Raw genomic sequence first — 14,280 nt, forward strand, 5'->3', positions numbered from 1 at the left:
ACCACTGCCTTGGTGCGTTTTTGAGGAAACACGGCACAATATTGACCAAAACTTAAGAGACCTGTCTGTGTAGTTGAAGGCCCTTTTCCACAAGGCTACCCTGGGTAAGTAGGCTCAAATAGCAGAGGGCAAGAAAAAGAAAAACATCTCTGAAATCTCTGTTGTTCATTTTGAATTAGCATGCTTTCACATACGGTATTGTGATGTTAGGGGACGATTGTGTTTTAAAGGCATCTACATTATCAATTTAAAAATGACATTACATGACAGTATATTTATTTGGTTACAGTGAATCATCTCTACTGTATCACAGTTTAACCACAATATACCTCCTCATTACATGTGGACAAGCAGTCCTCAGGAGAAATGTCATGTTGACATAGCATACTACTGTGGTCCATACTACCCACACAATCACAGTCATGCGGGGGGGGGGGTATCTCGGTCCCTGCGATTTCAGAGGGTGACAGACAGACATGTGGTGGCTGTGGACAGGGAACCTGCTCTCTTCCTCGCCTCTTAACCAGACACTGAAGACCATTTTTTATTTTTTTTTTTTTTTAACCTTTATTTAACCAGGCAAGTCAGTTAAGAACATATTGTTATTTTCAATGACGGCCTGGGAACAGTGGGTTAACTGCCTGTTCAGGGGCAGAATGACAGATTTGTACCTTGTCAGCTCGGGGGTTTGAACTCGCAACCTTCCGGTTACTAGTCCAACGCTCTAACCACTAGGCTACGCTGCCGCCCCTACTGTTGAACCATGACTGGGTTCAACAGTAGACTAATTCACTTCATGCTTCAGCTGGTTTTCTCAATGATCCCTGTCCCTGGCTAGGCACAGTATAAAATTATACCAGTTTTGTTTGTGTTTACAATAAACATAGCCACTTGAAATGGGTTTGAAAACATTGACAAGCTTGGCTGGTCTCTCTGGTTGATAAAGGCAAATCTTGAATAAGATTTCACTGCAATATTTTGTGTAATACACATATGAAAGTTATAACACAGGAATAAATGTTTTCTTTGACAGATGATTTCCCTCAGCTTTTCCTGGTCTGCTCCCTGACTTACCTATACTGGATTTAAATACAACAATATCCCTGTCCAAACAGCCCTGTTACAGTCTCTTACCTCTGTCCTCTAAGGTGAGAATCCTATAGATGCACACATGTAGAAATGCACACATGTAGAAAATATATTTAAGTTAATCTTCGGATTCTTAGCTTGTTATTCTGGATACAACTGTAAAAAGCCAATTGGGGAGAGCCAAAATCCCCATCCTCCTTATCTCCGACAGACCCCTTCACCGAGGGAGGGGGGTGAGATGGTGGCAGACCAGGCAGGCCTCTGGGTCCACCCCTCGTCAGTTTAATCAGGGTGCCATTTCATCTGCCAGAGCAGAGGACGGCCCAAAATGAAATGCTGGAGATTTCTGTTGAGCGGGAGTTCATATTCTATTAATTTATTATTGTTTCCCTCTCCCCGAGGGCCATTAGCACGGGTCATAAAAAGAGAAGTAATTACGAGGCATGGTGGCCCCCTCCAGCTGCAGCCCCCTCGTATTTCATCCTCAATCAGACTACTGAACAGACAGAAAGAGCGAGAGAGAGGTATAGAGAGAGAGAGATGAAGCGAGGGAGACGGAAAGAGAGAGTGAAAGGGGTGGAGGGAATGAAAGAGAGAGATAGGGAGAAGATAAAGAGGAAGTGAGAGATACGGAGAAGAGAGGAAGAGAAACACAGAGAGATATACAGAGATACAGGGAGAGAGAGATAGATAGAGAGAGAGAGAGAGAGAGAGAGAGAGAGAGAGAGAGAGAGAGAGAGAGAGAGAGAGAGAGAGAGAAAGAGAGAGAGAGAGAGAGAGAGAGAGAGAAAGAGAGAGAGAGGGAGAGAGAGAGAAAGCGATAGGGGGGAAAGAGAGTCATTCTCGCTAGACAGGGGCTGCTACACTATATACAGTTGAAGTCGGAAGTTTACATACACCTTAGACAAGTACATTTAAACTCAGTTTTTCACAATTCCTAACATTTCATCCGAGTAAAAATTCCCTGTCTTAGGTCAGTTAGGATCACCACTTTATATTAAGAATGTGAAATGTCAGAATAATAGTAGAGAGAATGATTTATTTCAGCTTTTATTTCTTTCATCACATTCCCATTGGGTCATAAGTTTACATACACTCAAATAGTATACGGTAGCATTGCCTTTAAATTGTTTAACTTGGGTCAAACAGTTTGGGTAGCCTTCCACAAGCTTCCCACAATAAGTTGGGTGAATTTTGGCCCATTCCTCCTGACAGAGCTGGTGTAACTGAGTCAGGTTTGTAGGCCTCCTTGCCTCCACGGTTTTTCAGTTCTGCCCACAAATTTTCTATAGGATTGAGGTCAGGGCTTTGTGATGGCCACTCCTTAAGCCATTTGCCACAACTTTGCCACAACTTTGGAAGTATGCTTGGAGTCATTGTCCATTTGGAAGACCCATTTGCAACCAAGCTTTAACTTCCTGACTGATGTCTTGAGATGTTGCTTCAATAAATCCATATAATTTTCCATCCTCATGATGCCATTTATTTTGTGAAGTGCACCAGTCCCTCCTGGAGCAAAGCACCCCCACAACATGATGCTTCCACCACCATACTTCACGGTTGGGATGGTGTCTTCGGCTTGCAAGCTTGCCCCCTTTTTCCTCCAAACATAACGATGGTCATTATGCCAAACAGTTCTATTTTTGTTTCATCAGACCAGAGGACATTTCTCCAAAAGGTACGATCTTTGTCCCCATGTGCAGTTGCAAACCACAGTCTGGCTTTTTTATGGTGGTTGTGGAGCAGTGGCTTCTTCCTTGCTGAGTGGCCTTTCAGGTTATCTCGATACAGGACTTGTTTTCCTCTGGATATAGATCCTTTTGTACCTGTTTCCTCCAGCATCTTTACAGGATCCTTTGCCGTTGTTCCGGGATTGATTTGGACTTTTCGCACCAAAGTACGTTCATCTCTAGGAGACAGAATTTTCCAAGCCGTTTAAAGGCACAGTCAACTTAGTGTATGTAAACCTTTGACCCACTGGAATTGGGAATTATGTCAATTATAAGTGAAATAATCTGTCTGTAAACAATTGTTGGAAAAATTACTTAGATGTCCTAACTGACTTGCTAAAACTATAGTTTGTTAACAAGAAATTTGGGGAGTGGTTGAAAAACAAGTTTTAATGACTCCAACCTAAGTGTATGTAAACTTCCGACAACTGTATATGACGATATGTGGACACCACTTCAAATGAGTGGATTTGGCTATTTCTGCCACACCTGTTGCTGACAGGTGTATAAAATCGAGCACACAGCCATGCAATATCCATAAATAAACATTGGCAGTAGAATGGCCTTACTGAAGAGCTCGGTGACTTTCAACGTGGCACCGTCATAAGAGCAACAACGGCTCAACCGTGAGTGCTGAAGCGCTTAGGCCGTAAAGAACGTCTGTCCACAGTTGCACCACTCCCTACGGAGTTCCAAACTGCCTCTGGAAGCATCGTCAGCACAATAACTGTTCGTCAGGGGCTTCATGAAATGGTTTTCCATGGCCGAGCAGCCGCACACAAGCCTAAGATCACCATGCACAATGCCAAAAGTCGGCTGGAGTGGTGTAAAGCTCGCCACCATTGGTCCCTGGAGCCGTGTAAAAGTGTTCTCTGTGGTGATGAATCACGCTTCACACAGACAAATCTGGGTGTGGCAGATGCCAGGAGAACACTACCTGCCCCAATGCATAGTGCCAACTGTAAAGTTTGGTGGAGGAGGAATTATGGTCTGGGGCTGTTTTTCATGAGTTGGGCTAGGCCCCTCAGTGAAGGGAAATCTTAACTCTACAGCATACAATGACATTCTAGACAATTCTTTGCTTCCAACTTTGTGGCAACAGTTTGGGGAAGGTCATTTTCAACATACCAATGCCCCCGTGCACAAAGCAAGGTCCATACAGAAATGGTTTGTCGAGATCGGTGTGGAAGAACTTGACTGGCCTACACAGAGCCCTGACCTCAACCCCATCAAACAACTTTGGGATGAATTGGAACGCCGACTGCAAGCCAGGCGCTCCCAACAGCAGTGCCCGACGCCACTAATGCGCTTGTGGCTGAATGGAAGCAAGTCCCAGCAGCAATGTTCCAACCTCTAGTGGAAAGTATTCCCAGAAGAGTGGAGGCTGTTATAGCAGCAAAGGGGAGACCAACTCCACATTAATGCCCATGATTTTGGAATGAGATGCTCGACTAGCAGGTGTCCACATACTTTTGGTCATGTAATTTTGGTCATGTAATTTTGTCCAACGGCATTCTCACTTCAGCCAGTCAAGTGCCTGCCATCTACATCTACTAGCAATACTGCCCTTAAAAGAGCCCCAGAGGTTCAGCTCATCTTATTCAGCTCTGTACTAAACTGACTGCTCACCTACCTAAATCAAAGCTTTTATTTCAAAAACATTTATCTTTTAAAACATCCCCAAATCTATTACGTTTATTTTTTTTAAACCACATTTAGTGTTTAATGCAAGAAGCTGTAATGTGTATGATATGTGCTCCTGATACAGTAACTGTTTTAACGTTGATTAAATACATCTGTTTGATACAAACAGACTGGAGCAGATGCAAAGCTGTCTGGTCATTTTGGTTGGAATGTGCGTGTGCAAGCTTGTGTGTGTGTGTGTGTGTGTGTGTGTGTGTGTGTGTGTGTGTGTGTGTGTGTGTGTGTGTGTGTGTGTGTGTGTGTGTGTGTGTGTGTGTGTGTGTGTGTGTGTGTGTGTGTGTGTGTGCCAGTGTGTGTGCCCGTGTGGTTTGTGCCTGGCCATGTGTGTTTGTGCGTGTTTCTGCGTGTGTGTGTGTGAGTAAGCTGCAGCTGCCGGCCATGAGTCTTCCTGAATTTACATGAAAGCGTCAGGAGGACCCAATCAATAGCTTCTTGGTAATAAATTGCTGTGCTTGACATTAATCTTTTGACCTGAACCTCAGCCACACGTACAGCGCACAGCTCAAGTCAGGCCGCCACGAGCCTTTACTTGTAACATATTACATAACACATTACCCAAACTACCCTGTCATAAACGCTTTTACAGATACAATTCAGTACACCTTCAATTTCAGTGGTATATCCATTTCAGTACATCTTGAATTTCAACAGTGGAAAATCTATTATTTTAGATTTGTTGTGAATCATTTTTAGATACTACTGCATTGTTAGATACTACTGCACCATTGGAGCTAGGTACACAAGCATTTTGCTATACCCGCAATAACACCTGCTAAATATGTGTATGTGACCAATACAATTTGATTTGATTTGATAGTCACATATAGCTGGATGACAGATAATTAATAGATTTCCTGTTTTGTGACTAAATGGTTCAGGAATCCACTTTTCAGGAGTGCCAGCTATCTCTACTTTTAAAATGAACACCATACCATTGTCCAATTATAAGTAGCTGGGAATGGGTGATTTGACCAGCAGCCTGTGAAAGTTATGAGGTTGTATAACGTTAAATACAGTAATCCCCTTGTCTTAATCTGCACCCCCCCCGACCCTGTGACCCCGGCTCGGGAGTATTTAGCCGTCTCAAGAGTCCCACAGCCCTCGTTTGGTGTTATATATCTCTGTTTAGCCCAAAGACCAGGAGGATTCTGACTTTAATCATTCACATAATTACACATCATTTATCTCTGCTGCCAACCAGCAACACGCCTTAATGAGGGAGGGACAGCTAATGCCTAGTTGACAATGTCTAAAGGCAAATCATCAGCTCTCTGAAAGACTTCCTCACTGCAAATTAGTAATACTATTGAAACCGTGCTGATGTTGAGCCTTTTGTACGTCATCTTACATCAAAATGTAAAATGCATTCAGACAGATTTGATGCTTGGCTTGCTGGTAACTACTCATTTAAAATTGTAACAATTTGTAGCATTGTAACAAAACCAAATACTCCCCTTCTCTGTTCCTGGCAGATGCCCCTTTCATAACCATCTCCCTCCCTGCTTCTCTCTCGCTGTCTCTCTCCCTACTTGCCTCCCTGCCTCTCTCCCAGTCTCCCTGTCTCTGGCCCAGTCTCACTGCCTGCCTCTCTCCCTACCTGCCTCTCTCTATCCCTGCCTCTCAATCTCTCTCCCTCCCTGCCCCTCTCTCGCTCTCCCTCCCTGCCTTGCTCTCTCCCTCCCTGCCTCACGCACTCTCACCCTCCCTGCCTGCCTCTCTCCCTACCCGTGTCTCCCTCTCTCTTTCCCTCCCTGCCTCTCCCTCGCTCTCTCTCTCTCTCCATCCCTGCCTTTCTCTCTCTCCCTCCCTGCCTCTCTCCCTACCTATGTCTCTCTATCCCTGCCTCTCTCTCCCTGCCTTTCTCTCTCTCCCTGCCTTTCTCCCTGCCTTTCTCCCTGCCTTTCTCCCTGCCTTTCTCCCTCCCTGCCTTTCTCTCTCCCTCCCTGCCTTTCTCTCTCCCTCCCTGCCTTTCTCCCTGCCTTTCTCCCTGCCTTTCTCCCTGCCTTTCTCCCTGCCTTTCTCCCTGCCTTTCTCCCTGCCTTTCTCCCTCCCTCCCTCCCTCCCTCCCTCCCTCCCTCCCTCCCTCCCTCCCTCCCTCCCTCCCTCCCTCCCTCCCTCCCTGCCTGCCGGTGTCTCGCTATCCCTACCCTCTCTCTCCCTGCCTCTTCTCCCTCCCTGCCTCTCCCTCCCTGCCTTTCTCCCTCCCTCCCTCCCTCCCTCCCTCCCTCCCTCCCTCCCTCCCTCCCTCCCTCCCTCCCTGCCTTTCTCCCTCCCTGCCTTTCTCCCTCCCTCCCTCCCTCCCTCCCTCCCTCCCTCCCTCCCTCCCTCCCTCCCTCCCTCCCTCCCTCCTTTCTCCCTCCCTCCCTGCCTGCCGGTGTCTCGCTATCCCTACCTCTCTACCTCCCTGCCTCTCTCTCCCTCCCTGCCTTTCTCCCTCCCTCCCTCCCTCCCTCCCCTCCCTCCCTCCCTCCCTCCCTCCCTCCCTCCCTCCCTCCCTCCCTCCCTGCCTTTCTCCCTGCCTTTCTCCCTGCCCTCCCTCCCTCCCTCCCTCCCTCCCTCCCTCCCTCCCTCCCTCCCTCCCTCCCTCCCTCCCTCCCTCCCTCCCTCCCTTTCTCCCTCCCTCCCTGCCTGCCGGTGTCTCGCTATCCCTACCTCTCTCTACCTCCCTGCCTCTCTCTCCCTCCCTCCCTCCCTCTCTCTCTCTCTCTCTGTCTCCCTCCTGGTCTTCATCCCTGCCTGGCCATCTGATACTCCCCCCATCTCAATCTCCCAGAAACCCACTCTGTCTGCCTGTCTGCCTCCCTGGGTTCAGCATCCACCTGATTGCTCAATCTATCTTTATCTGGTGTGTTGAAGTCTACGTCAGAGAGTAAAGTGAATATACCAAGAGCTGTCTGTTGGTGTCTATATTTAATAAAGTACACTGATGAGGTGCTGATGTATTGCCCGGCAGTATTCGAACTCTATTACAAGGATATTAAGCAGCTTGAGTGGGATCAGCCCGACAACACAGTAAGTAGATTTCACAATTTAATGACAAAAAGAAAACAGGAACCCGAAGGGGGCTGTGGGAAGGAGGGGGGTGTAGGGAGCTGACACAGATACGACAACATACAAGAGGCGTGATCTCTCCTAAACATCACCGACTTGTTCCCCGCTAACAACTAAACATAAGCTTCATGACCAACGTAGTCTGTACACTGAGCTAACAGGCTGCAATTATATCAAGTAGATCACTAATAAATAACAACAAGAACCAGGACAATTCATTAGGTTGTTTGGGTCGAACTGCAATGCTAGAATTTGATATTTTAAAAACGAAAATCAGCCATTCTGGGTTTTATCAATTTGGAGAAAAAATATATATTGTACCATGAAATGTCTTACAAAACATACTAGGATATGTAGTGTGTTTCACCTATTGAAATACACTATCAATCATAGCAGAGCACGTTTAGGTCTGTGGACTAGAAACAAACAGCAGGAGGAGAACATCCAGCACTCCGTGAACCCACAGAATCATGCCACAGAACTCCTGTCAGAAAACATTCCGACCCTGGAAGCAGAATGGGAGGTCTGACAGCAGGTGACAAACGTCTGCCTCCTCTAACAATGAGACCCTCTTATAAAAGCGGCATGCATGGCAGATTCCACATTGGGGCACGTGACATTCACACTGTGCCTGGGTTAAGTGCTGAGGGGGTAGTTTTGGAGGGGTTGGGGGTTCAGCAGCGCACCCGTCCTCTGTGACCATCACCACTCTAATGAAGGGGAACACACAGGTTATAGCCATGTGGAGACTGGCGGTATACTGAGTTCAATCCCAAACCGCGTGGACAGTGAAATGCAGCTGGGGTGGGTGGCTGGGGGGGCAGTGGGCAGCTATGTGTGTCAAAGTTTGTTAGCACCTTACGAGCAACAAGCCATCTGTCATCGTCCCCCTAACACTGACCTTAATGACCGGGCCCCAGCCCCAGTCCCAGTTAGCCCACGGCCATATGAGTCTCCTCCCTCTGCTGCTGGCTCTATCTGGAGCAGAGAGAGATGCTGGTATTCAAAGCTTCATAATGATTACTAATTAATCAAAAGTAAAGGCTGTCATTAGAGAACCTTATCCTCAGAGATGATAATAGCAAACTGTGCCAGGGAACAGCAAGACCAACTTACTTCCTGATACATAAACTCAATGTACTGACTGTACAGTCTGATTACAGTGTGTGGACTATTGACTAACAATTATTATGTCCATCGAGCTATTGTGTTAGTTAGTCCTGTGGTTGAGATCACAGGAGCCTGGTGAAGGGAGGACGACTCATAATTATGGCTGGAATGGAGTAAATGGAACGCTTTTGTCACCCCTTGATCTGTTTCATCTGTCTTTGAGCTTGTCTCCACCCCCCTCCAGGTGTCGCCCATCTACCCATTATCCCCTGTGTATTTATACCTATGTTCTCTGTTTGTCTGTTGCCAGTTCATTTTGTTTGTGAAACCTACCAGCGTTTGTTCCCCTGCTCCTGCCTGTATCTTGCTCCTGTTTTCTAGTCCTTCCCGATTTTGGCCGTTCTGCCTTCCCTGACCCTGAGACTGCCTGCCGTTCTCTACCTTATTGGATTATTGACCCCTGCCTGCCCTGACCCTGAGACTGCCTGCCGTTCTCTACCTTACTGGAATATTGACCCCTGCCTGCCCTGACCCTGAGACTGCCTGCCGTTCTCTACCTTACTGGATTATTGACCCCTGCCTGCCCTGACCCTGAGACTGCCTGCTGTTCTCTACCATACTGGATTATTGACCCCTGACCCTGAGACTGCCTGCCGTTCTCTACTTTATTGGATTATTGACCCCTGCCTGACCCTGAGACTGCCTGCTGTTCTCTACCTTACTGGATTATTGACCCCTGACCCTGAGACTGCCTGCTGTTCTCTACCTTACTGGATTATTGACCCCTGCCTGCCCTGACCCTGAGACTGCCTGCCGTTCTCTACTTTATTGGATTATTGACCCCTGCCTGACCCTGAGACTGCCTGCTGTTCTCTACCTTACTGGATTATTGACCCCTGCCTGCCCTGACCCTGAGACTGCCTGCTGTTCTGTACCTTACTGGATTATTGACCCCTGACCCTGAGACTGCCTGCCGTTCTCTACCTTACTGGATTATTGACGCCTGCCCTGACCCTGAGACTGCCTGCCATTCTCTACCTTACTGGATTATTGACCCCTGCCTGCCCTGACCCTGAGACTGCCTGCCGTTCTCTACCTTACTGGATTATTGACCCCTGCCTGCCCTGACCCTGAGACTGCCTGCCGTTCTCTACCTTACTGGATTATTGACCCCTGCCTGACCCTGAGACTGCCTAGCGTTCTCTACTTTACTGGATTATTGACCCCTGACCCTGAGACTGCCTGCCGTTCTGTACTTTACTGGATTATTGACCCCTGCCTGACCCTGAGACTGCCTGCCATTCTCTACCTTACTGGATTATTGACCCCTGCCTGACCCTGAGACTGCCTGCCATTCTGTACCTTACTGGATTATTGACCCCTGACCCTGAGACTGCCTGCCGTTCTGGACCCCTTGCACCCACTCTGGGTTATTGATCACTGCCTGCCTTTGACTGTCGTTTGCCTGCCCCTGTTTTAGAAATACACTTTTGTTTCTTCGACACTGTCTACATCTGGGTTTTACCTGAAACGTGATAGGTATCAACCATGTCTTTGTGTCTGATACAATTCCATCCATTTCAGCCAATACTATGAGCCTGTCCTCCCCAATTCCGGTGCCACCAGCCGGGTTGAGATTCTCAGCTACAGTATAACTGTACAATTATACTATAATGTAGTATGGTAATGTAATGTATTTCTAGCCCATAAATTAGAGGAGAGATAACACACTAAATTGATATGGGATCTTGTGAGAGAATGATACCGTTTACGGAAGCTAATAGTACCGCTTTGCTGTTCCTTAATCATCCTCCAATTAGACTCGGTTAGATCTACTCCATGTCAAATTTCAGCACTTTTAAAACACTTTTTCAAATGTTAGCCAAGAAAAGGGGCAATGAAAAATATATTGGGAGAACTTAAGTGCCAATTTTCTTGACGTATAAATTGTTACCTTTGGAATCTGGTCATTGGCCATCTGTCAATGTCCTAATCAATGTGGCCCACTTCATAATGAACTGTTAATCTTTTTCATTCCATTGCCAAAGGCCAAAAAAATCTATCAGAATGCAATCAGCAGTTTTCTTCCTCTCTTTTCCTCATAGAGAGCGTGGATGGGGGGAGAAATATGGTCCTCTGTGCTCTGTGGCTGTGCTAGACTGCCCTGGGGTGCCATTGGTGCATAGAGTATTAGTGCATGGAGTCTGGGTCAGCCAGTGAACCATCTCTGATCAGGTTCAGCCATGTACAACTCAATTATGCAGCCATTTCATGGCTGGTGTAGAGGGAAAGACCTAATACAGAGCTCACCACAGGGAGAACAGGGGAGCTTTGGAGTTAGTTTCAGTCTCCCTTTTCATTCTAATTTGACCATTTTATTACCACTTTTGGGGAAGGTAAAGAATCATAAAGGTTGAAAATGAGATATAATAATAATAATAATATATGCCATTTAGCAGACGCTTTTATCCAAAGCGACTTACAGTCATGTGTGCATACATTCTACGTATGATTATAGTCCTGACACTGTGTTATCATTTTTAGAAGTTAAAAATAGAATTTAGACTCTGTAATTGAAATGTATAACCCCTGAATGCAGTAAGTCGCTGCTGTTTATATTTATCTGACTCCTATGAGTAGTCATGTAAATATAAACAATAGGTAAGAGATGCAAATGTTTGTGTGTGGGTATACAGGCAGATCAGAATGCTGATTCATCCTGTTGCAGCTTGTACAGTACAACAGTAACACTATGCAAAGCCAAGCGTTTCCACACATGTACAAATGTCAGACAGTCTGGCTTCCGGTTGGATTTTGGGTTAAACCATCATTATGGAGTGATGAGCATTCTCAGGCCTTCCATGGCAAATCCAATTAAGATTAGTCAACTATCCACTGTACAATGCAGGTTATGATAATCGGATTAACGCAGCACTTAAAAGCTTTGCCATACAGAGCATTCCAGTTAGCACGCCATATTTACTGTCCTGTATGTCAACACAGGAAGAAAAAGGCCCTGACAACATGACAGTTTAATAGCCTATCGGTAATCAAACCGATTCAACTCTCACATACTTTTAAAGTTATTCAATCCTTTGAAGAGAATTCTATAATATTCTCTGTATAATACTACAATCCTGCACATTGCCAGAGGTGAACAGTGGTGTTTTCTCTGTATATTCTGGCCAGAGGTAGTGTACCTGGCTGGCTTGTTTTGGCAAGGTAAATGGGATGGGACTGTGTTATTGGGTCAGTCTGATCCAGTCCTGGGTAAGCTCCTTGGTTAAACTCTCCCTCTGCTGACAATGGGCTGTACAGTACAGTCTGGTTGGGAAAGTCCTAATCTCTAGATCTGTAGCTGACAACTCCACTTCTTCTCTTCTAAGATATACCGACCACCTGTCTGTCCAGGTACAGTTGTCACACCTACATGTCCTGCACACAACCAGGAGAGGCCCAGCTGAAGCTACAGCAGGCGTTCTGCAGCTGATGTCAGCGCAGACACGTCTACTATGCTGATGAGAAGACGAGGGTACAGAGAGACTATACAACAGAGGCTGGACTGAGGGACACAGTCTTTCAGTGGGTTACCTCTATGCCCAGTGTGCTATAATGTTCTAGAGTTATCAGGGTCAACCTCAAGATCAGACAGACTCTGCTTTGGTTGCTAAAAGAGTCCCTAAACAATATGTTGACTGTCAGAATAAGGAGAAAACTCTAGAAGGGAGCAGAATGTCTGCTGACATAGAATGTGGTATTCTTAATTTAACAGCATCTCATTACCTAACACCTCGTCTATCACGATGTCTATGGAGCAGAGAAGAAACATGATTATGCCTATCAATAATTCAATTGAAGTGTGTGTGTGTGTGTGTGTGTGTGTGTGTGTGTGTGTGTGTGTGTGTGTGTGTGTGTGTGTGTGTGTGTGTGTGTGTGTGTGTGTGTGTGTGTGTGTGTGTGTGTGTGTGTGTGTGTGTGTGTGTGTGTGTGTGTGTGTGTGTGTGTGTGTGTGTGAGTGAGTGAGTGAGTGAGCTGTCTTGTTTCAGAGGGAGGGTCCTGTGCTCTGCTCTAAATCTCCCCTGTGGTTATGGCATATATTGACACCGGGGCTGTAGTCCCTCCCCATTCAGAGTAGGGATTTTAGCTGGACTCGATTGATTTGATTATTTTAAAGCTGTCTCCATTTTGCCCCTAGGTCCATGTGAGCTGCTGACTTTAATTATATGTGTTTGCATTTGTGCGCGTGCATGTGAGTGTGTGTGAGTGTGTGTGTGCATGCGCACCCATCGGAAGCAAAGGCAGGGAAATGGATGATGGGATAGAGGGTTCATTAGGGTGACTTGGTGTTGAACTACTCTAAATGGAACTAACAAGGACTAATCATGATGTCAGATTGTACCAGTTGAAATGAATGGCTGGTTCTGTATCTAAACCTCTATTACGTCTTGTTGTTTTAACTACACAGTATGTTACAGCTGATCATGAGTGAATGGTGTTCTACATCTTTCTATGGTGCTCAACTAGTGCAGTGGGCTGTAGATGGGTGGGCGTACCTGGGATATGCTTGGCCCAGCCAATGATGACCACCAGCTCCCGGTCAGCCAGGTCACACAGCGTGGTGAGGGCCTTGATGTCACTCTCAGGCATGGTGGGGTCAGGCATGGCGTAGATCTTCTCTGGCTCGGCCACCAGCAGGTGGGACACTATCTTTGTGACTGACGAGGAAGCAGAGATGGTCAAAACAACAGTCAAAAGTCACATTACTGTGATGCAAATACAGGTACTCTCAGATACAAACGTACATGCTAGGATATACAATCATTCACTCTCTCTTTCTCCCTCTAACAAGTAAACGAATGAATGGTTTAATATGGTTGATAATAAAAATTCTCCTCACATTACTCAACATTATGTGAGAGGATATTCCTAGGACTGCTATCCCTGAGAAGCCAGTCACTGTTTAATATCGGTCATCTGCTCTGAGATTTGTCATAACTCAGCTGTTACTAGAACAATGCCTGTCTGGCCTAATATATATGCTCTAGAATTGCTCTCCTATGGAAATACATCTATCCAGACAACAGGAGAATCTGGTGTGAATAAAATGCATCTGTCTTTAACTGAACCTGGTCTGGGGGAACGCTGCGGGAAGGAGGATGGGTAGTGAGGTAACAGAGCACTACTCACGGGGTTTTTTGGCAGGAGGGGGGAGTGTGAGGCCCAGGTACGTTGTGTTCTCTGCATCCATCCTCCTCTTGTACTTCTGTCTTCCCCCTCGCACACGGTCCAGACGCACACCTGACACATGACAAGATGCAATGAGACCTTTGAGTAGGAAATGCAATTTCACCATTCTGACAAATAAAATGAATGAATCAATTCTACAACATAGGAATGTTATCAATAAAAATAACAATTTAACACAGTTTTAAGTAGTTCCACAATTAGTACATTGTTACTGGTAGAGAGTTACACAACACACATTTACGTCTAATTCCCCAATCACACACTCAGATTCACTCATCAGATTCCGAAATGATCAAAAACCAATACTAAACTATTCCTCTTGTTATATGAGGGGGCATTACGTCTGAAT

General features: G+C 46.1%; 1 protein-coding gene across 4 annotated transcripts in view; it reads right to left on the reverse strand.

Moving 5' to 3' along the window:
* Positions 1-14,280, reverse strand: part of LOC124002187 (steroid hormone receptor ERR2-like) — a 57,765-nt gene that overhangs the window by 9,860 nt on the left and 33,625 nt on the right. For all 4 annotated transcript variants that reach the window (XM_046309528.1, XM_046309527.1, XM_046309525.1 and 1 more), the window contains 2 exons: positions 13,872-13,982; positions 13,238-13,399 (listed from right to left, as the gene is read on the reverse strand). In XM_046309528.1, coding sequence (XP_046165484.1) covers positions 13,238-13,399; positions 13,872-13,982 — 273 coding nt within the window. The remainder of the gene's footprint in view (positions 1-13,237; positions 13,400-13,871; positions 13,983-14,280) is intronic.

Source organism: Oncorhynchus gorbuscha, linkage group LG17 (genome assembly GCF_021184085.1).
Source record: "Oncorhynchus gorbuscha isolate QuinsamMale2020 ecotype Even-year linkage group LG17, OgorEven_v1.0, whole genome shotgun sequence".
In the NCBI taxonomy this organism is placed as follows: Eukaryota; Metazoa; Chordata; class Actinopteri; order Salmoniformes; family Salmonidae; genus Oncorhynchus; species Oncorhynchus gorbuscha.